This window comes from Eleutherodactylus coqui, chromosome 4, assembly GCF_035609145.1.
Source record: "Eleutherodactylus coqui strain aEleCoq1 chromosome 4, aEleCoq1.hap1, whole genome shotgun sequence".
Lineage (NCBI taxonomy): Eukaryota > Metazoa > Chordata > Amphibia > Anura > Eleutherodactylidae > Eleutherodactylus > Eleutherodactylus coqui.
In genome coordinates, this window is record NC_089840.1 from 281,823,542 (window position 1) to 281,850,467 (window position 26,926).

The 26,926-nt window shown below is 44.7% G+C and overlaps 2 protein-coding genes across 5 annotated transcripts in view; both read right to left on the reverse strand.

Moving 5' to 3' along the window:
- The window catches only part of LOC136624337 (gastrula zinc finger protein XlCGF57.1-like), a 721,853-nt gene that overhangs the window by 520,889 nt on the left and 174,038 nt on the right, over positions 1 to 26,926 (reverse strand). The gene's annotated exons all lie outside the window — the stretch shown is intronic.
- Positions 19,364 to 26,675, reverse strand: LOC136624456 (gastrula zinc finger protein XlCGF26.1-like; the record flags this gene model as incomplete). Its single annotated transcript, XM_066598436.1, has 2 exons — positions 19,364 to 21,336; positions 26,561 to 26,675. Coding segments are annotated over 2 exons (1,233 nt in total), but the record flags the coding sequence as incomplete, so codon positions are not given.

Consider the following 26,926-nt stretch of genomic DNA (forward strand, 5'->3'; position numbering starts at 1 on the left):
CAATGGGACCTGTCTTACAGAGTGCTTCCCTCTCCTCTAAACCATTAACAACTAAATAAACTCAAACGGAGGGTTCCTTCGTCTGTGAGACAAAATGAAAAGTAAGAGAAGAAAATTCTGCAGATACAACAAACAATCAAACAATCTCCACTATCGCTAAAACGCTACGGACTTCAACAACAAATAGACTACAGACTAGTTTCTGGGTGAGCCATTGGTGCGCATATCACGGTCAGTGGTCCATGACGGCAAACCCGGAGCCCACACGAGTTACCGTGTAGAACTCTTAACCCAACCCGTCCGGTCACAAACCACAGATAGTCAGTCCTGCTGCAAGACTCTCAGCGTAAAACACAACATAAATATATGTTTGTCTTACCTGGAGTTCTAAGTGAGTTGATCAGGCTCGGTTTGCAGTAGGACGGTTTCTCAGTAGCGTGGATCCGGGTGAATTGCGCTGTAAGCTCCGATTTTACCGCCGCACGTTCGGGCGCCATTTATGAGGGTTAAAATTCTAAGTGCAACACCAATCCGGCCCACCCCACTTGCCCCGTTGCCGGCCGTAAGAAGAGACACCACACACAGGAGTCTGGTCTAGCTCCTCACACGGGAGAAAAAACTGCGCACTTTATTACAGATTACATGAGATCTTATACCCTCTGCCCTCTCACCACTAGGGGGTGATGGGCTTATAACCATATATGGGCAGTCCGGATTTGCGGACTGAGACAGTGAAAATCATATAACAGTCATGTACATTTGAACATCTTGATATCTTGTTCCAGCGCTTCTGGGAAATCGGCCAAGTACATGCGGCCTTGTGTCTGGTTACGTATCTTCTCTGAATTTCTTAGAACATCTCTCTCAGCCTTGGGATATCTGATGTAAGGTGACATTTAAGTTTTTTTCATTTGGAATTGAATAAAACTTGCATATAGGTATAAAAGCATAAAAAACACATATGGCAATATATATATATACCCTCACAACATAATTTCAAAGAACCCACACGTATACACCTGCATTTGACTCCTGTCTGGCTCTCTCCTCCCCCCCCCCCCTCGCTATTATACTCCCCTGTCCTTTTGGGCGCCGGGGTGCCAACGACCTTCTGGGGGGCCCGGCCCCCCGGGGGAAGGGGGCGAGAGCCTGGGACACTTGACTATAGTCAGTATTACATCCCTCCATGACCTCCAAGAGAGTGTGGAAACATACCTGAGTATACCCCCGTCCTGTCCCCGCTCTCCCCTCTACTCCCCACCAATATCCTCCCACTTCCCTACACACTACCATATAGTGATGTGACCTCGAGTTTTTTTTTCCCCCTTTTTTTAAAGGGGGGGGGGAAATTACAGATAGAATTTACTGTATGCCATACTAAAATGTTTTCTGGTCTAAATATGCATAAGATACTATAGTCGGGCAGAGAAGTTAATGTACCTGTGATATTGGGGGCCCAGAGTTCTATGCAGATTTAATCTGTCTGACTGTGCCCAGTTGTACCATCGTGTTTTAGGTGCACAGTCTTCCCCGTTATCACACGCACGTTCAAGTAATGTTAAACGTTATGATGTTTGTAATACCCAGGCAATTTACTGTTGATGTAATTACAATCGTTAAGTTTTGGACAAGTTTGTGCAGTGCAACACACGGAATCTGTTCTAATCGGAGCATGGGGATGCACTCCTCGGCCCTTGTTCTGGGGGATCTGGTGGCTGGCCGGGCGCGGGCTCGACCTCGTTCGGTGGGGTACACTCTCCCGCATAACTATAAAAACACTCGAGTTAAATGGCCAACATAAACATACTCTCCTGGAACGTGAGGGGAATGGGAGCCCCCAGAAAACGTTCTATGATTTTCTCATATGTCAGGAACCATAACCCCCCACATAGTGTGTTTCCAGGAGACGCATATGATCTCTGAAAAAACAAAACTATTACAAAAACCATGGGTTCAATGGGCTATACACTCAACTTACTCCTCATATGCCAGAGGAGTGTCCATACTAATCCACAAGCGGCTGCGGTGGGAGCCGGGACGCACAGTCAGAGACCCAGAGGGCAGATTTTTGTTCATCCAGGCCTGGATAGAATCCCAACCCTACGTAATAATCGGGCTATACCTCCCCCCACCAGCCAACATAGCAATCCTATACCAGGCGGCCCAATTCGCCACCCAGTACCCCAACGCTTCCATAATATGTATGGGCGACTTAAATTTGATACTGGACCCCCGATTGGACAGATTCGGTGCCCCCGCAGCTCACCCAGCCCAAACCAGCCCCTCGCCTCTGATGCAGTTCCTACAGGAGGTCGGCTGGCGCGACATGTGGAGAGTAAGACAACCGGCGACACGTGAATACTTGTGTCATTCCATCGGCAGGAACGCTCTATCCCGAATAGATTACTGTCTTGGTAACGCCAGACTGTGCACTGCAATAACACACATTAAATACCTTACCAGAGGTATATCGGACCATTCACCTATACTCGTAGAAGTTTCCACGCCAGACACGCATGCCCATAGGCATAACTGGCGTGTACACCCATTCTGGTTAAACCAATTCGGTACAAACGATAGAGTACCCGACCAACTTTCTGTTTTCCTAGAACTGAATCAGCCAGATACCGACCCGGCGGTGCTGTGGGAGACATTAAAGGCCTTTTTACGAGGCGCTCTAAAATCGTCCATTTCATATATTAAAAGGGAGTCTTCTAGGCTGGAACGCGAGATGGCGTCTCAATACGAACGTCTAGAGGCAGACTACATTACAGACCCAACCGACGAACGCAGAGAGCAGTGGCCACGGCAGGGCAGGCAATATTTAACTCACCTACAAGAGAAGGCTCGTAGAGCCTCCTTCTTTGTAAAACAGAGGTTTTATGAACTTGGCAATCAGTCCAGTAGCCTATTGGCCACTCTGGTGCATCAAAATTCGGCATCGCCGTCGATACTCCGTATCGCGTCGGAAACAGGAGAGATACTTCACCAAAAAGACTTGATAGGAGCAAGATTTCAACGCTTTTATAGAGACCTCTACGCTACTGGACTCCATGTCACACAACAAGAGCTAATAAGCTACCTGTCTGGCCTCAATTTTCCCACACTCTCTCAGGATCAACAGACCCTAGTAGATGCCCCATTTACTCTAACAGAACTCTCGGAGGCTCTTCAGGAGATGTCCAATGGTAAAGCCCCAGGCCCAGATGGCCTACCAGTAGAGGTATTTGCAAAGTACCAAGAAATACTCCTGCCCACACTGCTCGAGACCTATAATGCTGCCTATAACAATAAAACACTACCCCCATCCTTCTATGAGGCTACAATCGTACTCATCCTAAAACCAGGAAAAGACGCCCTGGAGTGTGGCTCGTATAGACCCATATCCCTCCTTAATTCAGACTATAAACTCCTGACAAAAATGCTTGCCCGACGCCTCAATAGCGTCATTCTAGACCTGATACATCCAGACCAAACTGGATTTATGCCGGGCAAATCCACAAGAGAAAACCTACGCAGGGTACAGGTAATAACGCAAATCGGAGCGACAGATAAAGCGGACTGGGCCCTGGCTTCACTAGATGCAGCCAAGGCCTTCGATTCCATAGAGTGGCCCTTCCTGCTCCAGGTGCTGAGGAGATTTGGGTTTGGAGACCGCTTTATCCAGTGGATCTCTATAATCTACAAAACACCATTGGCAGCAATCTCTGTGAACGGCACCTGTTCCATGTATTTTCCCCTGTATAGAGGTACCAGACAGGGGTGCCCCCTCTCCCCGCTTCTCTTCGCCCTGGCTATGGAACCGCTGGCCCTCATGCTCCGAGCAAGCCCCTTATACCACGGGATTCAAATCGGAAGCCGGGAGGACCGCGTGGCGCTATACGCTGACGACCTTATGCTCTTTATGGCAGACCCAACAACTACCTTGCCTCATGCCATAGACGTCATTAACACGTTTGGATCCTTCTCAGGATTACAGATAAATTGGTCAAAGTCCGCCTTAATGTTAGTATCCACACAAAACCCCCTACAATCATTGGACTCACTGTGCGGATTGCGAGTCTCTAGAGAATTCAAATACCTGGGAGTTCAGATCACCAATACAACTACTAGAGTCCTAGATCTGAATGTCTATCCATTAATAGACCTATATAAATCCAAATTCAAAGTATGGGGAGCACTACCTCTGTCGGTCGCAGGTCGTATTAACCTGATTAAAATGATAGTCTTACCGAAGTGTCTATACATCTTGCAGCACATCTCCGTTCCAGTCCCGACTCGATTTTTCCGAATGATGAACTCCCTCATGACCTCCTTCATATGGGGCAACTCTCGCCCAAAACTTAAACTCTCCACGCTACAGAGACCGAAGGACGAAGCCGGGTCGGCACTCCCAGACTTATTACTATACTACCTAGCCGGCCAATTGATACACTTAAAATGCTGGCTGGAAAACGGTCCACTGCCCAATTCGGAGGCCCATCTGGCCCAGACTCTGAACACTTCTAGCCTCTGGCCGTTGCTGGAGCTCCCCGCCACGGTGAGGGGCAAAATACTGCCTATACATAGACTGGCTATGCGGGTCTGGCGCCAGGCGAGGGAGGTGAGCGGATTCTCGGATATAGCCGCAGACATGCCGTTGTGGAGAAACCCTGGGCTGGGGGAGCTGCGGTTGCTAACTGATCTAGAGGTATGGGAACAGCATGGGATAGCTCATTTAGGAGACCTATACAACTCTAATATCCTGCTATCCTTTGAGCAGCTCCAGGCCCAATACCAAATACCTCGACCTCACTTCTACAAATACCTACAAATCCGGCATGCGCTTCAGACCCAATTTCCGCCCACGAGTAGCACTATATCCCATTACCCACTAATTGGAATATTAAGATCGCAAGGGCCCCGCGGACTTATCTCGACATTATATTCCCATCTAACAATTGCAAAAGCCACAAGGGAAATCCCCCCCGCTTTGACTAAGTGGAAGTCTCTGATCCCAACGCTGACGGAGGAGACGTTCCAAGAGGTGCTGGAGTCACCGCTATCCGTCTCCCCCTCAGCAAATAATAAGTTGACTCAACTTTATATAGTCCATCAATGTTACCTCACCCCGGCGAGACTACATAAAATGGGCAGGACTTCATCCACACATTGTATCAGATGCACCTGCTCATACGCTGATTTTTGGCATATGATCTGGGACTGCCCGCGGATCCGATCATACTGGGATGAAGTCATAGATATGTTATCCACGGTCCTTGAAATCTCAATCCCTGCCACACCAGAAATCTGCCTTTTTGGTATCCTCGATGAGGAGCAGTGGCAACATTATCACAGAGTATTCCTAAGGGAGGTACTGTTCATGGCTAGGAAGGTCATCGCGATGAGATGGATGGACCAGAGGGGCCCGACCTTGGCAATGTGGAAGAAAACCACAAACTCAATTATACCCTACAACAACATAGTATACAAGGCCCGCAAATGCCCGGATAAATTTCAAAAGGTGTGGGGCCAGTGGTGTGACTCCTCGTTGACCTTGTATCCCCCGCAGCCGCTTGCATTAGCAATATCAGCGCTACAAAGGCGATAGTAAAACCCTCGAGGAACTGCGGTGAGACAGGGGGACTCGGCCCCGCGCACGGTCAGCCACCCGGAATATCATTATACGCTTCCCTTCTCCCTCTGAAAATAAAATAAAACACTTTGAGGGTCCTAGCCCCGTGCTGTAACACGCCCAGTCGATTAGCACATCTCGATGCAAGTACAAACCTAAGTGCCAGAGATAAAAAAAGTCACAACAGACCTATGCTTTAAAATGGGCTCTAGCACGGCTATACCTCCCCCCACGAACCCCCCATTACCCTTACTCTTCCCCACCTTCCTATTTCTTCTATAACACGATATTATACTGCATGTCTACCGCCTCTCCCTTTGTTTAGGGTCGGGATAACTCACCAAATATGATGCAAACTGAAATGTACAAGCCCGATTGGCTTATATCGCATGTAAGACTTTGTACTGCACAATGTTTCTGTTTCCTTTTCTGTATTCGTTATGTTATTAACTTGTCAATAAAACGAGTTTAAAAAAATAGCTATCTTTGCGCTCGTTGGGAAAATTTTTTTATTTAGAAATAAAGAGCGACGCGTTTCGGCAAAATATTATCGCCTTTTTCAAGCTCATTTACATTACTACAGAGACATACATATATACAATACTAAATACACACTTAATACAAGCCGGCTGCCTAAGTGCCGATAACAATCAGTGGTGTTTGTTCCGGGGGGCGGGAACGCTCCTCGCAAAGGGACGTACACGTCACGATAAACGTAACGTATGACGTCAGAACGTTGGTACGTGACATGGAACGCATCTGCGTCCCATGTATTCCAAATCAACTTTATTGACAGCCGGCTGTCAACGCGCAACTCCGCAATTAACTGGCTATTCGCACAAATTGCTAAAATCGGCACGGTTTTGTAGCGGTTTTTCATAGCGTGATGCTGAAAACTAAAAAAATCACAATTAGATAGACAATATTTACAATCTATTATAGAATATAAATAAAAATATCTGAATACCAATACTGGTTAGTTAATCCCGAATAGAAATAAAAAAGGGAAAAAAAGCAAAAATAACCATACCGAGATATGATCATAAGATAAAAAATATTTAATTACTTACTGCCAATACTGAAAAGTATTAAAAGTAGAGATGAGCGAGCACCAAAATGCTCGGGTGCTCGTTACTCGAGACGAACTTTTCGCGATGCTCGAGGGTTCGTTTTGAATAACGAACCCCATTGAAGTCAATGGGCGACCCGAGCATTTTTGTATATCGCCGATGCTCGCTAAGGTTTTCATTTGTGAAAATCTGGGCAATTCAAGAAAGTGATGGGAACGACACAGCAACGGATAGGGCAGGCGAGGGGCTACATGTTGGGCTGCATCTCAAGTTCACAGGTCCCACTATTAAGCCACAATAGCGGCAAGAGTGCCCCCCCCCTCCCAACAATGTTTACTTCTGAAAAGCCCTCATTAGCAATGCATACCTTAGCTAAGCACCACACTACCTCCAACAAAGCACAATCACTGCCTGCATGACACTCCGCTGCCACTTCTCCTGGGTTACATGCTGACCAACCCCCCCTGCATGACCCAGTGTCCACAGCACACACCAAACTGTCCCTGCGCAGCCTTCAGCTGCCCTCATGCCACGCCACACTCATGTCTATTTATAAGTGCGTCTGCCAGAGGAACCGCAGGCACACACTGCAGAGGGTTGGCACGGCAAGGCAGTGACCCTCTTTAAAAGGAGCGGGGCGGTAGCCCACAATGCTGTACAGAAGCAATGAGAAATCCCATCCTGTGCCACCTCCATCTGGAGCTGCACACGTGGGCATAGCAATGGAGAACCTATGTGCCACACACTATTCATTCTGTCAAGGTGTCTGCATGCCCCAGTCAGACCGCGGTTTTTTATAAATAGTCACAGGCAGGTACAACTCCGCAATGGGAATTCCGTGTGCACCCACAGCATGGGTGGCTCCCTGGAACCCACCCGCTGTACATAAATGTATCCCATTGCAGTGCCCTGGACAGCAGAGCTAACGTCAGATGAAATGCAGGTGGGCTTCGGCCCACACTGCATGCCCCAGTCAGACTGGGGTTCTTTAGAAGTGGAAACAGATGCATTTACAACTCCCTGTGGACCCACAGCATGGGAGGCTCCCTGGAACCCACCGGCGGTACATACAAATATCCCATTGCATTGCCCATCACAGCTGGGGTAGTATTGTCATGTTTAATGCAGGTGGGCTTCGGCCCACACTGCATGCCCCAGTCAGACTGGGGTTCTTTAGAAGTGGAAACAGATGCATTTACAACTCCCTGTGGACCCACAGCATGGGTGGGTGCCAGGAAGCCACCGGCGGTACATAAAAATATCCCATTGAATTGCCCAACACAGCTGAGGTAGTAATGTCGTGCTTAATGCAGGTGGGCTTCGGCCCACACTGCATGCCCCAGTCAGACTGGGGTTCTTTAGAAGTGGACACATGCAGTTACAACTCCGGGTGGACCGACAGCATGGGTGGGTGCCAGGAAGCCACCGGTGGTACATAAATATATCCCATTGCAGTGCCCAGCACAGCTGAGGTAATGTCAGCTTTAATGCAGGTGGGCTAAAAATTAATTTGATTACACTGTAGGCGAGGGCCCACAAAAATTGCTGTATCAACAGTACTAATGTACCTCTGAAAAATTGCCCATGCCCTACCAAGAGGGCAGGTGAAACCCATTAATCGCTTTGGTTAATGTGGCTTAATTTGTAACTAGGCCTGGAGGCAGCCCAGTTAAAATAAAAATTGGTTCAGGTGAAAGTTTCAACGCTTTAATGAGCATTGAAACGTATAAAAAATTGTTTAGAAAAATTATATGACTGAGCCTTGTGGGCCTAAGAAAAATTGCCCGTTCGGCGTGATTATGTGAGGTTTCAGGAGGAGGAGCAGGAGGAGGAGGAGGAATATTATACACAGATTGATGCTAAAAGGTCCACGTTTTGGATGGTGATAGAGAACGATGCTTCCATCCGCGGGTGCAGCCTACGTATTGCTTAGGTATCGCTGCTGTCCGCTGGTGGAGAAGAGAAGTCTGGGGAAATCCAGGCTTTGTTCATCTTGATGAGTGTAAGCCTGTCAGCACTGTCGGTTGACAGGTGGGTACGCTTATCCGTGATGATTCCCCCAGCCACACTAAACACACTCTCTGACAAGACGCTAGCCGCAGGACAAGCAAGCACCTCCAGGGCATACAGCGCGAGTTCAGGCCACGTGTCCAGCTTCAACACCCAGGAGTTGTAGGGGGCAGAGGCGTTACCAAGGACGGTGCTGCAATCGGCTACGTACTCCCTCACCATCCTTTTACAGTGCTCCCACCAACTCAGCCTTGACTGGGGACCGGTGACACAGTCTTGCTGGGGAGCCATAAAGCTGTCAAAGGCCTTAGAGAGTGTTCCCCTGCCTGCACTGTACATGCTGCCTGATCTCTGCGCCTCCCCTGATACCTGGGCCGCGGAAATGCTCCTTCGGCCACTAGCGCTGTCGGATGGGAAGTTTACCATCAGTTTGTCCACCAGCGCCCTGTGGTATAGCATCATTCTCGAACCCCTTTCCTCTTCGGGAATGAAAGTGCAAAGGCTCTCCTTATACCGTCGATCGAGCAGTGTGTACACCCAATAATCCGTAGTGGCCAGAATGCGTGTAACGCGAGGGTCACGAGAAAGGCATCCTAACATGAAGTCAGCCATGTGTGCCAGGGTTCCTGAACGCAACACATGGCTGTCCTCACTCGGAAGATCACTTTCAGGATCCTCCTCCTCCTCCTCTGGCCATACACGCTGAAAGGATAACAGGCAAGCTGCATCTGTACCCTCAGCAGTGGGCCAAGCTGTCTCTTCCCCCTCCTCCTCCTCCTCCTCTGGCCATACACGCTGAAAGGATGACAGGCAAGCAGCATCTGTCCCCTCAGCAGTGGGCCAAGCTGTCTCTTCCCCCTCCTCCTCATGCTCCTCCCCCTCCTCCTCAACGCGCTGAGATATAGACATGAGGTTGCTCTGACTATCCAGCGACATACTGTCTTCCCCCGCCTCCGTTTCTGATTCCAAAGCGTCTGCCTTTATGCTTTGCAGGGAACTTCTCAAGAGGCATAGCAGAGGAATGGTGACGCTAATGATTGCAGCATCCCCGCTCACCATCTGGGTAGACTCCTCAAATTTTCCAAGGACCTGGCAGATGGCTGCCAACCAGGCCCACTCTTCTGTAAATAATTGAGGAGGCTGACTCCCACTGTGCCGCGCAAGTTGGAGTTGGTATTCCACTATAGCTCTACGCTGCTCATAGAGTCTGGCCAACATGTGGAGCGTAGAGTTCCACTGTGTGGGCACGTCGCACAGCAGTCGGTGCACTGGCAGATTAAACCGATGTTGCAGGGTGCGCAGGGTGGCAGCGTGCGTGTGGGATTTGCGGAAATGTGCGCAGAGCTGGCGCACCTTTCCGAGCAGGTGTGACAAGTGGGGGTAGCTTTTCAGAAAGCGCTGAACCACCAAATTAAAGACATGGGCCAGGCATGGCACGTGCGTGAGGCTGCCGAGCTGCAGAGCCGCCACCAGGTTACGGCCGTTGTCACACACGACCATGCCCGGTTGGAGGCTCAGCGGCGCAAGCCAGCGGTCGGTCTGCTCTGTCAGACCCTGCAGCAGTTTGTGGGCCGTGTGGCTCTTCTCTCCTAAGCTGAGTAGTTTCAGCACGGCCTGCTGACGCTTGCCCACCGCTGTGCTGCCACGCCACGTGACACCGACTGCTGGCGACGTGCTGCTGCTGCTGACACATCTTGATTGCGAGACAGAGGTTGCGTAGGAGGAGGAGGAGGGTTTAGTGGAGGAAGCATACACCCTCGCAGATACCAGCACCGAGCTGGGGCACGCAATTCGGGGGGTGGGTAGGACGTGAGCGGTCCCAGGCTCTGACTCTGTCCCAGCCTCCACTAAATTCACCCAATGTGCCGTCAGGGAGATATAGTGGCCCTGCCCGCCTGTGCTTGTCCACGTGTCCGTTGTTAAGTGGACCTTGGCAGTAACCGCGTTGGTGAGGGCGCGTACAATGTTGCGGGAGACGTGGTCGTGCAGGGCTGGGACGGCACATCGGGAAAAGTAGTGGCGACTGGGAACCGAGTAGCGCGGGGCCGCCGCCGCCATCATGCTTTTGAAAGCCTCCGTTTCCACAAGCCTATACGGCAGCATCTCTAGGCTGATCAATTTTGCAATGTGCACGTTTAACGCTTGAGCGTGCGGGTGCGTGGAGTCGTACTTGCGCTTGCACTCAAACTGTGGCGCTAGCGACGTCTGGACGCTACGCTGAGAGACATTGCTGGATGGGGCCGAGGACAGCGGAAGTGAGGGTGTGGGTGCAGGCCAGGAGACGGTACTGCCTGTGTCCTCAGAGGGGGGTTGGATCTCAGTGGCAGGTTGGGGCACAGGGGGAGAGGCAGTGGTGCAAACCGGAGGCGGTGAACGGGCATTGTCCCACCTTGTGGGGTGCTTGGCCATCATATGCCTGCGCATACTGGTGGTGGTGCCTCCCCAGCTGATCTTGGCGCGACAAAGGTTGCACACCACTGTTCGTCGGTCGTCAGGCGTCTCTGTGAAAAACTGCCACACCGTAGAGCACCTTGACCTCTGCAGGGTGGCATGGCGCGAGGGGGCGCTTTGGGAACCAGTTGGTGGATTATTCGGTCTGGCCCTGCCTCTACCCCTGGCCACCGCAGTGGCTCGGCCTGTGCCCACACCCTGACTTGGGCCTCCGCGTCCTCGCCTGCATCCACGTCCTATAGGCCTACCCCTACCCCTCAGCATGCTGTATTACCAGTAGTGCAGAAACAGAACGCTGTAATTAAATGTGCCGCTTATTGGCCTGTGGTTGGAGGCTGACTTCGTTTACGGAACCCCAGGAAATAATTTGGCGCAAGCCTGCTGTAACACTTAGCTGGCTGCGTATTTATTTGGAGAACTACTACCCCCAGCAGACACGGACCCAGAAAACTGAGCAGAGTGACAGGCAGGCCAAATAGTTTTTTTCCAAATATTTTTTTCAAAAGGACCACTGCGTATATTCCATCTATAATATATGTCTTCTGGCCCTGGACTGTGTGACAGAACTGCAGTGTTGCACTGTTATTAACTGCAACAGACCGGTGATTTCAGAGCCAGGAAATAATTTGGCGCAAGCCTGCTGTAACACTTAGCTGGCTGCGTATTTATCTGTAGAACTACTACACCCAGCAGACACAGACCCAGAACACTGAGCAGAGTGACAGGCAGCCCAAATAGATTTTTTTTCAAGATTTTTTTCCAAAGGACCACTGCGTATATTCAATCTATAATATATGTCTTCTGGCCCTGCCTACACAATTTTCTCCCTGGAGTATTACTGCAGGGCGCAATGCTCTGCACGGCCGATATACCAAAAAAAAAAAAGTGCAACACTGCTAAAAGCAGCCTCCACACTACTGCACACGGTTAGATGTGGCCCTAAGAAGGACCGTTGGGGTTCTTGAAGCCTACACTAACTCCTAGCACTCTCCCTACAGCAGCTCCAACACGATACCACTGTCCCTCAGCTATCTCACAACGCATCTGAGGCGAGCCGCGGGAGGGGCCGATTTTTATACTCGGGTGACACCTGATCTCCCCAGCCACTCACTGCAGGGGGGTGGTATAGGGCTTGAACGTCGCAGGGGGAAGTTGTAATGCCTTCCCTGTCTTTCAATTGGCCAGAAAAGCGCGCTAACGTCTCAGAGATGAAAGTGAAAGTAACCAGAACACCGCGTGGTACTCGTTACGAGTAACGAGCATCTCGAACACGCTAATACTCGAACGAATATCAAGCTCGGACGAGTACGTTCGCTCATCTCTAATTAAAAGTTATTTATAAAATGATACTAGATTTTACTACCTTTTCGAATTACCTTTGTGCACCTTTTTTGAGATGTGAGTAACACCACTTAAATATATCGAAGAAAAATCAGTCAGTACACTAAGGAAAAAGGAGATGTATTGGATACATCGTTTAAGTACATTAACCCCTTGTGGACTGAACGAGGTATTGGAAAAATGTTAGCATCATCCCTTTTTTGTTTAGGACTACTAATTTCGATACATTAAATTTCTAATTGGAAAAGGTAATAAAATCTAGTATCATTTTATAAATAACTTTTAATACTTTTCAGTATTGGCAGTAAGTCTAATTAAATATTTTTTATCTTATGATCATATCTCGGTATGGTTATTTTTTCTTTTCTTTCCTTTTTTATTTCTATTAGGGATTAACTAACCAGTATTGGTATTCAGATATTTTTATTTATATTCTATAATAGATTGTAAATATTGTCTAATCGTGATTTTTTAGTTTTCAGCATCACGCTATGAGAAACCGCTACAAAACCATGTCGATTTTAGCAAGGTGTGCGATTTGCCAATTAATTGCCGAGTTGCACGTTACAGCCGGCTGTCAATAAAGTTGATTTGGAATACATGGGACGCAGATGCGTTCCATGTCACGTACCAACGTTCTGACGTCATACGTTACGTTTATCGTGACGTGTACGTCCCTTTGCGAGGAGCGTTCTCGCCCCCCGGAACAAACACCACTGATTGTTATCGGCACTTAGGCAGCCGGCTTGTATTAAGTAAGCGTGTATTTAGTATTGTATATATGTATGTCTCTGTAGTAATGTAAATGAACTTGAAAAAGCGATAATATTTTGCCGAAATGCGTCGCTCTTTATTTCTAAATAAATCCTTTTTCCCAACGAGCGCAAAGATAGCTATTTTTCTTTCTGATACGAATATTGTACCAAGCACTGAACCGGGTGTTTTGTTTGCTGATTCTTCGCTGCTCTCCGTGAAGCTACGGATGGGGGAATAAAGATTTTTATACAAAGCTTTCCTGGACATCGGTGCCGGCGGGGATTATCAGCTGATTTTCCCTGCGCGGCACCAGGTGAGTGCTCTATGATTATATGCACGTTAGCCCTATATGAATCCCATTGGAAAAACCTGGCGCATCCCTGACTGTCTCTACGTTACTGACACGGTGTAGTTTTACAAAGTGGCTCCAAGCCGCATAGTCTGGGCTGGCTTTTCCTGGAGTGGTCAAAGCGAAAGGTGGGATAGCCACTCCCATGTGCCAAGTGAGGCTGGTAATAGGCCTCATAAAAACCTGGGCCTGCAGGTCTTGAGTGTGGTGAGACCTCTGCAGGTCTGAGGACCAGACTGGCTGTGCGCAGCAAGCCGTATTTTTTGACAGTGAGTAGTCAGGACCGATCTATGTATAGTGAGTGCTCAGATGAGCAGGTGTTCATTTCTGTTAGCCTGGAGTTAAGGCCTGTTTTACTTCGTTTTCTGAAATAAACCCAGGCGAAGCCTGGAATAAAGAACTTTATTTCCTTGTGTCACTGTCTCTGGCCGTGGATGCCCAGGCGGCTACCTTATCCTGACGCTAATCCCTCACAGTATATAAAAAGATAAATTATCAATTTATAAAGAAACATTTAAAACATTATCATAAAAATAAACAACAGTGGTTGATAAATACCTGAAATAGAATAGATCGATATGTTTGTAGCCTCAATGTAATAATCAGATTAAATATAAAATGATAATATATCTGCTATAAAATTAATTAAGGGAAAGCTAGATCTTTTCAAGTACCTCATTGAGACCATGAGGATGTAAAGTATTAAAACAAAAAATGTAAAACATCTCCTTAGTTCTGAGTTTAGTGAATTCGCAGTTAGGAATTTTTTTTAATCGGGGTGATTTTCATTAAAGAGGGATCCGAGTTGTGATACATGGAAAAGTGCTTAGAGACACTGTGTTTTAGGTAATTTCTTTTAGTATTGTATCTATGTTGGTTAATACGATTTCGTTGGGTGTTTATTGTACGGCCAACATATCGTTTTTGGCAAGGACATTCAATTAAGTAAATCAGATGCTCAGAACCGCAGTTCAAATATTGCTTGATCTGAAAAGGTATACTGTCAGTTCCCATATCGACTGATTGCCTTCGGTGGCATATATTCTCGCAACATTCGCAGCCAGGGGTTCCACATCTATACGCTCCTGTATTCGGAGTAGAAGAAAAAATTGGAAGACCCTTTGCTTGAGTGTTTTCTGGAATTTGCGAGGGCATGATGGAGCTAGAATATTTCCCAACGTCTTGCTCCTCCTAAAGATCAGGTTAGGGTTGGTGGAAAGTATTTCTGAGATAAAAGGATCTCCTTTTAGAACATTCCATCGTTTATTTAGGATATTCCTCAGTTCCCTTTGTTTTGAGTTATATCTCATGATGGAGCAGAGATCATAGCGACCTTCATTCTTCTCAGATGTCATTTGTTTTGATGTTATTATATTAGTACGTATTGGCCCGCCCTCTTGCCTAGCTCTAATATAAGATGTTTTTAATAGGGTTTCTGGATACTTTTTTTCTTTCAACCTATTATACAGAATTTCTGCCTGCTCGTCAAGTGTTTCAAGGGTAGAACAGTTTCTTCGGATCCGTTTGAATTGTCCGAAAGGAACGTTTAATTACCATTTTTTCGCATGGCCACTTCTGAAGTCCAGGAAACTGTTGGCATCCACTTGTTTAAAAAGTGTTTTTGTACAAATGTTATTTTCCTTAATATAGATGTCCAAATCCAAGAAAGTAACTTGTGAAGTGCTACAAGTGCCAGTGAATTCTAAACCCCATGTGTTTAGGTTCAGATTTTTGATAAATTGTTTCACTTCTCCCATGGTGTCGTCCCAAATAAAGATGATGTCATCATTGTATAGTCTATAGAAATAAATGTGGGGATCTTTGATGTTTTCTTCAAATGCGCCCATGTACATGTTTGCATAGCAGGGCACACATTTGGTCCCCATGGCGGTCCCCCTTGTTTGCAGGTAGAAGTGGTTGTTAAATTTAAAATAATTATTGTAAAGAATAAATTCGACACTGTCCAACAGAAATTGTTTTTGTTTTGGTGGAATTAAAGTATCCTTTTCTAAAAAGTGGTCAATGGCATCAATTCCTTGTAAATGGGGGATGTTAGAATATGGGGAGCAAACGTCAAGAGTTACCCATATGTGTGTTTTTTTTCCAAGGGATCTGTTGCAATAGGGATAATAATTGAGATGTGTCCTTCAAATATTCAGGGAGTTTTGTTACAAATCTTTGTAGTTGTCTGTCGACATATTGTAGCTGGTAAGTGAAACAAATACCCTCTATGATGGGTCTTCCATCCAAAATCAAAAAATTACAGACCGATCTAAACCAAAAATATTGAAAAAAGATATTTCCCTTGGGAATATAAAGCTACCCCACAGGTCAAATTTGCAGATAATAGAAAAACACACAACATTTACCAGAACAGAAGAAATACTTTTGAATTATATAATCATCCAGAAAGATCCCATCACCGTAACAGAAATTCCTCCTTTTCTAACTCTAGATCCAACCAATATCCAGAGCCCTATGAGTACCAATACAATGATCATCTAGTTACCTCTTTTGGGATCTATGAACGGGGTCTTACACCTCCGCCCCCCCCCCCCCAGATGGCCAAACAGACTAGATGGATATCAATACAACACTTTTCATTCTGAACCATTATTCAGACACATCCCAAGAGAATCTACTTGGAAGCACAGATACCCTAGAAACCCTACCCAAGAAAGGGCACTGAGAGCCAATAGAAGATATAATTACCCTAAAAAAAAAACACTTATGATTATAATCCATTAAATAATAGTTTACCTTCAAAACCCACATTCCCTTCCATTATTTCTAATAATCCGAACTCCTCTGGAGAAAACATAACACAAGTTCCATTGGATAAACCGTCCCCAACTAACTCTTCAACCAACCTACCCAATTTCCAATATATTCAGATATGCGTTTAGAACCACCAGCTATGGAGAATATCGCAGGAAGTCCGTCAGATTTGATCAATTTCCTACAAAGTAAGGAAAATACCCCCCTTAGAACCAATATTAATATTGATCCTATCCTTCCAACTAGCTAATCATTTGAGATTACCAACAATACAAATCATGTTACTACCCCGATAACATCTTTTTTAGGGGAGACAACCCCTCGACTTTCAGAAACAGAGAGTCTAATAAGCAACACCCGGGTCACACGGAGTTCTGTGCTGTCCCTGAACCCTAAAGGAAAAACACTACTCAAAACCATTGGGAACAACCCGATGGGATATTCAAAAATTACTCACTTTTATCAGTCACGCAACAGATCAGAAAAAGGAGGAAAATAAGTGGCGAACAGGCAGGGAGAAAAACACGCCAGAAATCAAAAATATCTAAAAACAATTCAGAAGATACAAACTCCAACGACGAAGCGATAAAATTGGGTATATTCAATATCTCTGGATGCACGTTGAAAAAAAGAAGTGGAATTACTATCCAGGGGCTTGTCCTTTAGTCCATCAAGCGACCCTGATCTTTTCGAACTCTTTATAGACCTTAATCACTTTGTAAGAAAATTGACACTAAAGAGATTCTACTCACTAAATGAGAACAAACTCCCACCTGAGGGATCATACTGTAGAGTTATAAAACGGAGAGAGCCCTTAGAGGACTCCATACTTGAAGACACCACTCCTACTAAAAAACCATTAACCACCAACCTTAAATTACCCAGGTAATTCTATCTGACGGAGACCAAAGGTCCCTATATAACTACTTTTTAACAGCAAAGTTTTGGAAGACTTTAGAACACTAACCAACAATAAAAATAGAAACAAAAATAAATACCATAAAGCATGGCGTCAGAACCGGAAGTTTACATTGCCATGTTTAGAGATGAAAAAGTCGCTCTCATCCAGTTCAACTGTATTTAGAGATGAGCGAACGTACTCGTAATGAGTACTTACGCACCCGAGTACCGCCATTTTCGAGTACTTCAGTACTCGGGCGTAAAGATTCGGGGGGCGCCAGGGGGCGGGGAGAGGCGCGGCGGTGCGGGGGGGAGCAGCGGGGAACAGGGGGGAGCCCTCTCTCTCTCCCTCTCCCCCCCACTCCCCACTACTACCCCCCGTGCCGCCACGGCGCCCCCCGAATCTTTACGCGCGAGTACTGCTGTACTCGAAAATGGCGGTGCTCGGGTGCGTAAGTACTCGTAACGAGCACGTTCGCTCATCTCTAATTGTATTCCATAAATGTGACCATTGCATTACGGTTACTGAAACCTCATACAGTTCCAAAAGTTTTTCTTTGTCTTCTTCTGGATCAACAGGAGGGAAGGCGGTTAATAGGCTGGACATTTGTCTTTTTTAGCTTAGCATACTACATTACAATGTTGATCATTTTAGGTTTGTGAATTTAGACTGCATACATTCATTGTAGAAGCTGTGAATGCTGTACACAGCGGACAAGCGACCATCACCTACGACCACGATGCTACAGCAATCTGCCTGGCCCTGCACTGCAAACCAATTTGTCCCACACTGGACAGGAGAAGAGAGTAGAAGGGACGATACCAATTGATCCCGCCTCAGTCCTCAATCACCCTAGCAGTATTGCAAGCTTGAAGTCGTTAGAACACAGGCTGATATGTACCCAGCTTTACTGGGCTCCTGCACGCATGCCAAGTGAAGGCTCAAATCATCCACCTGATCCGTTATAACGCACTCCAGAACTCTACAATACGCATAGAAATAAAACACTGCCACTACTAGTTTGTCAACAGTGCACTGGAACTCGATTTATGAATAATTAATACAATCTTCGGAGAATATGGTTCGTTTTTAAAACGGACAGGGCTTGAACTGATAAATTCTAGATTTATTCTAGAAAAGATCTAGTAGTGCCAAAATATATAGTATGTATAAAGATATACAAAAAGGTTGTTACATGGGGAGAATAAGGGCATACAGGCAATAAACACTCAGCAGTATTTTAGAAATAAGCAGGATTAAAATAAAAGAAAGTTACCAGATTTTGGGATACAAGGCCCAAAGGGATCCAGAACAGAGGGACGCCCATATACCGAAGTATAGCTCCATGGATTGACCAGTTAGAACTGTGGGGTCCCGCAATACACACCTTCTCCCCACCCCTCTGAGGTCATACAAAGAAGGGAGGGTCAGATTTGTAGGAACTCAAAAATCGTAATTCCCTAGTTTCAGTCATATCTCGGTGGGAGGGTCTCTAATCATGAAGATAGGCTGCCATATTTCTTGTCATGATTTTATCTATGCATAAATATCAAGCATGAGGCAGAAATCATAACCAAGTATGGGTTTACGTAGTTTGAGGGGAATTCCTGAGCTTGGGGTGAGGTATGGGGAGGTAATACAATTATCTCTCTAAGGGCAACAACCACCAGCCTGGGGAGAGCAAATCAGTATCTACTTGTCAAAAGGCCACTTGTATTGACATTGGGACAAAGGATTTCCTGTCCTCTTGTATATCAAAGGCTTGCCAATTACACAAGAGGAAGGGGGGATTAGAACATTATAATTTACCCATCTCATATCTTTATCCATCTATCTAGTATCTAACTATCTATCTATCATTAGAGTAGATTCAAGGGGCAAAGGTTGTCAGCTCAACTTTTCTATTGTCCTGAACGACAACTGATTGATACTGGACAGCTGGGGGGACACTTTCTCTATCTCTTTATATGACAGAGCGCTAGTGAAAATTGGGATATATGAAAGGCATTTACCAAGTATGTGCATCGCAGAAATCTAAGCATTCTCTATCTGGTACAGAACATATTTAATCAGGGTAAAAAAAAGTAGACCGATAAATTTAAAAACCTTTTTAATAATCCCGGCGATCAGCTGCAAATTGTCACACTAACAAGACAGACGTACCCAGGAAGACATGGTTCTTCTTAGAAGCTTTTGAGTATGCCACATGAGAGCCTTACAGGAATTTGGTAGTAGATTTAAGAGAAGACACAACAGAGGAACTCCTCTTAAGCACGGGGTTGTTTCCACCAGCTTTAGCGGCGGTGTACATTCAAAAGAAAACTGCCTGTAAGAAGTGAGTTAATCATCCTACTAACTATTGTAAACTCTGCACATTGTGCTGACAAGATGTCTGAGGGATTACACTGCAATTGGGGCCTCTTAAAAAGCTGATAAAAGCAACACCTACAGTCAGAAAGTCTACTTTGTGCAATGCAAGCAGTGCTTTAATCATAGCCATAGAGGAAATTGCTTTAAGTAAAAGGGCGAATACCTCTAAAACAGCCTGGGTGATAAAACCCAGGTTCTCCGCTGTGTAAGTTTTCCATAGTCAAAAATGGCTGCTGCCACGTGTGAATTCTCCAATGTCTAACTAGATGTATAGCTAAAATATTTCCAATAATCTGAACATAAATGCCGGTTTTCCCCTGTGTGAGTTCTCTTATAGTTAACAAGATCTGATTTGTCTTAAAAATATTGACAACAGTCAGAATATAAAAATGTTGCTTCCCTTGTGTGAATTCTCTGATGTTCAACAAGATCCCCTTCATGGGTATTTCTCACATTCAGAACATGAAACTGGCTTGTCCCGCCTCTGATGTGCAACAAGAAGTATTTTCCACATTTAGAACATGAAAATGGCCACTCTCCTGTGTGAGTTTTCTGATGTGTAACAAGATGTGATTTGTTCAAAAAACATTTGCTACATTCTGAAATGACTTCTTCCCTGTGTGAGTTCTCTGATGATTAACAAGAACTGATTTCTGAGCAAAACATTTCCCACATTCTGAACATGAAAATGAGTTCTCTCCTGTGTGAATTCTCTGATGATCAACAAGACGTGATTTTCTGGTAAAACATTTCCCACATTCTGAACATGAAAATGGTTTTTCTCCTGTGTGAATTCTCTGATGATCAACAAGATGTGATTTTCTGGTAAGACATTTCCCACATTCTGAACATGAAAATGACTTCTCTCCTGTGTGAATTCTCTGATGATCAACAAGACGTGATTTTGTGGTAAAACATTTCCCACAGACAGAACATGAAAATGGCTTCTCTCCAGTGTGATTTCTCTGATGATCAGCAAGACGTGATTTTCTGGTAAAACATTTCCCACAGACAGAACATGAAAATGGCTTCTTTCCTGTGTGAATTCTCTGATGATTAACAAGAACATATTTCTGGGTAAAACATTTCCCACATTCTGAACATGAAAATGCCTTCTCTCCTGTGTGAATTCTCTGATGATTAACAAGACCATATTTCTGGGTAAAACATTTCCCACATTCTGAACATGAAAATGAGTTCTCTCCTGTGTGAATTCTCTGATGATTAACAAGATGTGATTTCTGCGTAAAACATTTCCCACAGACCGGACATGAAAATTGCTTCTCTCCTGTGTGAATTCTCTGATGGTTAACAAGACCTAATTTCTGAGTAAAACATTTCCCACAGACAGAACACGAAAATCGCCTCTCACCAGTGTGAATTTTCAGATGTTCAACAAGGGATGATTTTGCGGTAAAACATTTCCCACATTCTGAACATGAAAATGGCTTCTTCCCTGTGACAACTGTTTCTTCTTTAACATCTCTTCTGTAAATGTTATGTTGCCTACTAGTCTGTGATGAATTAGAAGATGGAACCTCTATAAAAGGATCAGATGACAGATGTTTGCTGGGAAGGGCTGAGGGTACATCTGGGATAATGGCAGGCTCTTCGTGTGTATCTTGTATGTTACCATCATCTTCCACTGTAAAACCTGAAGATATCAAATGTTCCTCTGAGCTCCTGATGTCGTCATCTGCCAAGAATAAAACAGATTTTAACATTACAATTATATCAATATTTTATAAAAATTTCTATATAAAATATTCTTACAAATTGTGAAAAAGACAAGTTACAAAAACCCTGTGCTCTTTTATGTATGAGGTTTTACTTACTTGAATAAGGGGTTTGCAGACATTAGCGAACCTCCTCAAGAATCCAGGTTAGCCTTTAAATTGTCACCCGTTCCTCCAGGTTTCTTTTGGAGAGTCGGTACCTTCTGGTGTTTATTCCATTAGCGTAGGACAATAGATACAATACAGGAGATGCAACGCGAGTCGGAGGGCTTACTGACTAATCTGCCACCTTTCATGAGCATATGACACAGAGACATGATAAAAGTATCAGGTACTTCTTAGTACTGGGGCGACCGGAGTCAGCGAATGACTTACATGATGTGACAATAGCTAAGGCATGGTCAAAGTCCCAGGTACAACAATGTAAAGAGTTTCTGCAGAGCAATAAGGACCTATTTACTGACCTGCCGGGTCGCACCAAGGTCATTGAACATGAGATTCTCACAGACTCCCAAGTAAAAGTTTGCCAAAAACCGTATTGAATTCCTGAGGCTCGTAGAGAGATAGTGTCTGCTGAAATAAAAAAAATGCTAGAACTGGGGGTAATCGAGGAGTCTAAGGGTGGATGGTCAAGCCCAATAGTGCTGGTGCCTAAACCCTCAGGGAATGGCGGTTCTGTAATGATTACCAGAAGCTCAATGAGATATCAAAGTCGGATGCCTACCCTATGCCCAGGGTGGATGAACTAATTTAGAGGTTAGGCCCAGCCAGGTACATTACCACCCTAGATTTAACAAAAGTGTATTGGCAAATTCCCCTCACAAAGGAAGCTAAAGAGAAGACAGCTTTTTCAACTCCAGACGGCTGTTTCCAATATAGGAGAATGCCTTTTGGGTTGAAAAATGCCCCTGCCACGTTTCAGAGGGCGATGGATAGATTGCTAGGTCCCCACAAACTATATGCAGCAGCTTACCTGGATGACATCGTAATATTTAGCCGGGATTAGGAGAGCCACCTCAGTAAAGTTCAGGCAGTACTGGACTCTCCCAGAAGAGCAGGTTTCTCGATAAACCAAAAAAAAAAAAAATGTGCCTTAGGCATGGAGGAAGTTAAATACCTCGGCTTCATAGTCGGAAGGGGTTTGGTAAAACCTCAATGAAATAAAGTACAGGCCATACAGAACTGGCCCCAACCCCTGACAAAAAAAAACAAGCGAGAGTCTTCCTGGGGATATAGTAGGCTACTACCGATGTTTCATCCCTGATTTTGCCTCTATGGCAGCCCCGTTAACAGAACTCACGAAAGGGAGAAAGTCGGTAATGGCACAATGGTCACCAGAAGCAGAAAAGGCATTTGTAGAATTGAAACGTGCATTATGTCAGCAGCCTGTGTTGGTGGCGCCTGACTTCAAGAAAGCATTTATAGTCCATACAGATGCATCTGATGTGGGTCTGGGAGCCGTTATGTCACAGGAGGTTAATGGGGAAGAACATCCTGTCATGTTTTTAAGGCGGAAGCTTACCCCCTGCGAGAAAAATTATGCAATAGTGGAGAAAGAGGCCTTGGCAATAAAATGGGCACTAGACGCACTGAGATATTAACTACTGGGTAAAAAATTTAAGTTGGTCTCAGATCATGCCGGCCTAAAGTGGATGAGCAAGAGGAAAGGGAACAACGCCAGAGTAACAGGGTGGTTCCTGGCATTACAGGAGTTTGACTTTGAAGTTGAACACAGGCCAGGAAAAACCAATGGTAATGCAGATGACCTCCCAAGGGCTTATTGTTTGATGTTTTAGGGCAGACGGAGGGGGGGGGGGGGTGGTATGTAGTAGAGTGAGAGGTAAAGTGTGGGACGGTTGGTACATATCGCAGAGACTACTAGCATCTGTGAGGTAAACCCGGTCCGTCTCTCACTCCAGTACTTAGTGTCACCTGGCCCAAGTAGGTGAGGTGCATAAATGGGCGCAGGTTGCAGTCTGAAGAGGGAGGTGTGCCCTGTGTGAGCAGCAGAGGCTTACAGAGAGTGCTGAGCTGGAGACACTGCACCACGCTGCTGGGATGGTTTGGTTTACTTTGCCCTATTGGAGTTTACAAAGACTTTGGTGTTACTACTGCTGGACTGCTTATATAAAAGGACTTTCCATGAACTTTCTGTTATCTGGAGAATGCCAGTACTTTTGTTTTGTTCATCAAGTCTGAATAAAGAAAAGACGCTCAGCATTTGGTCGTGGCCAGGTGAGTTTCCCCCTGCATTGCTACAACACTCAGAGGTAAGGTAGATTCTCCTCAGTATATACACATAGAGGTTAGCTAGATTCTCCTCAGTATATACACCAAGAGGTGAGGTAGATTCTCCTCAGTATAAACACCCAGAGGTGAGCTAGAATCTCCTCAGTATATACACCAAGATGTGAGGTAGATTCTCCTCAGTATATACACCCAGAGTTGAGGTAGATTCTCCTCAGTTTATACACATAGAGGTTAGCTAGATTCTCCTCAGTATATACACCCAGAGGTGAGGTAGATTCTCCTCAGTATATAGACTCAGAGGTGAGGTAGATTCTCCTCAGTATATAGACTCAGAGGTGAGGTAGATTCTCCTCAGTATATACACCCAGAGGTGAGGTAGATTCTCCTCAGTATATACACATAGAGGTTAGCTAGATTCTCCTCAGCATATACACCCAGAGGTGAGGTAGATTCTCCTCAGTAAATACACATAGAGGTTAGCTAGATTCTCCTCAGCATATACACCCAGAGGTGAGGTAGATTCTCCTCAGTAAATACACATAGAGGTTAGCTAGATTCTCCTCAGTATATACACCCAGAGGTGAGGTAGATTCTCCTCAGTATATACACCCAGAGGTGAGGTAGATTCTCCTCAGTATATACACTCAGAGGTGAGGTAGATTCTCCTCAGTATATACACTCAGAGGTGAGGTAGATTCTCCTCAGTATATACACTCAGAGGTGAGGTAGATTCTCCTCAGTATATACACTCAGAGGTGATGTAGATTCTCCTCAGTATATACACTCAGAGGTGAGGTAGATTCTCCTCAGTATATACACTCAGAGGTGAGGTAGATTCTCCTCAGTATATACACTCAGAGGTGAGGTAGATTCTCCTCAGTATATACACTCAGAGGTGAGGTAGATTCTCCTCAGTATATACACTCAGAGGTGAGGTAGATTCTCCTCAGTATATACACTCAGAGGTGAGGTAGATTCTCCTCAGTATATACACAGATGTTTGCTAGATTCCCCTCGGTGTATACACACAGAGATGAGGTAGATTCTCCTCAGTATATACACATAGAGGTTAGCTAGATTCTCGAAAGTATATACACAGAGAGGTTAGCTAGATTCTCGAAAGTATATACACAGAGAGGTGTGATAGGATCTCCTTAGTATAAATACAGAGAGGTGTGATAGGATCTCCTTAGTATATACACAGAGAAGCATTAGATTCTCTTCAGTATATGCACAGAGAAGTGTTAGATTTTCCTCAGTATATACACATAGAGGTGAGGTAGATTCTCCTCAGTATATACACATAGGATGAGGTAGATTATACAAATTATTTCCTTAAGCTTTATGTATCACAGATTTTTTCAAGCTTAGAATTGAATACTCAAGTTGTGACCCCTTTACTTTTCCTATGTAGGACCTCAAGAATGGTCGTTGCAAATTTAACACTTGTACGACACTGGGAAGTTACATAACAAAGGGGGTCACTTACTTTTGCACTTAGCATTGTATAATCAAGTTGTGAATGTTTTAGTTTTCCTATTTAGGACCAAAATAATGGTCATGCCAAATTTTATGTTTATACGACACCAGTAAGTAAGAGAGTTAGTGGCCAGTCAGTGAGTGTTTTCATATATATATATACTGTATATATATATATATATATATATATATATATATATACTGTATATATATATATATATATATATATATATATATATATATATATATACTATATATATATATATATATATATACTGTATATATATATATATATATATATACTGTATATATATATATATATATATACTGTATATATATATATATATATATATATACTGTATATATATATATATATATATATATACTGTATATATATATATATATATATATATATATATATATATATATACACACACATATACACAATAGCTGATATACCCGGCTTCACCCGAGTTAATTTAGTACAGGTGTTTACATGTTGTTCGCAGGGAAAATGAAGTCATAGTTACTTGAAAACCAAGGAATAAAATATGTATACACATATAGGAGTGTTAGATTCTCCTCAGACTGTATGTAGCAATGTCCCTCTGCAGAATGTGCAACCCCTACCACTCTCCTCACATTTTACTTTTAAAGGTAACGGCCCTTTTTATTCAAATTTACCCCCAGACTGGAGGTTGCAGCCCCTTCTTGGCCTTAGAGGCTCCATCCCTGCAGTGCATGGCCGCTTCCTTATGTACTTTATAGCCTTTCAGTATATACTCATAGAGGTGAGGTAGATTCTCCTGAGTATATACACTTGAGTATATACACACACATTCTCCTGAGTATATACACACACAGATCAGTTATATTCTCCTCAGTATACAAATCATTTCCCTAGGCTTTATGGTTTCTGAGAAAAGAACTATGTAATGTATGGCGGCTTTTCAATTTTTCAGGCTTAGAATTAAATATTGAAGTTGCAACCCCTTTGCTTTCCCCATTGGGACATAAAGAATGGTTGTGGCAAATTTCATGTTTGTGCAGTTCATACGTGTGTTATTAGTTACATTACATATAAGGTCACTTATTTTTGCACTTAGAATTGAATAATCAAGTTGGCACCCCTTGACTTTTCCTACGTACAACCCAAAGAATGTTCATGCCAAATTTCACGCTTGTACGACTCCGGGAAGTAATATAACATAGGGGGTAACTTATTTTTTGCACTTAACATTGAATAATCGAGTAATGACTCTTTTTCCTATTTTGGACCTAAAAAATCGTTGTGCCAAATTTCATGTTTGTCCGACATCGGGAAGTTAGAGAACTAGTGGCGAGTCAGTCAGTCAGTGAGGGCTTTTGCCTTTATATATATAGATTTTGGCTGAATAAGGGAATATACAGCTGAAAACCCCGACAACACAGACTCTTCTCTACATGCAGTCTCACCTGGGGCGTCATCTGTAGGAATCCCCTCCTTACACGGCTGATACCCCCTCACATGTGTCTCTGTAGCATCAATAGGGATCAGATCTTCCTCCAGTTTCACCAGCTGTGAAATAAATATTGTACAAGTTATCACACAGTTGGAGAAGTCGAGTGGAAGGTTTTATATGGCCAGAAAAGGTCATTAATAGAGATGAGCGAGCATACTCGCTAAGAGCAATAACTCGATCGAGCATTGCCCTTAGCGAGTACCTGCCCGCTCGGAAGAAAAGATTCGGCTGCCGGCAGCGGGCAGGGAGCTGCAGGGGAGAGCGGGGAGGAACAGAGGGGAGATCTCACTCTCTCCCTCTCTCTCCCCCACTTCCCCCT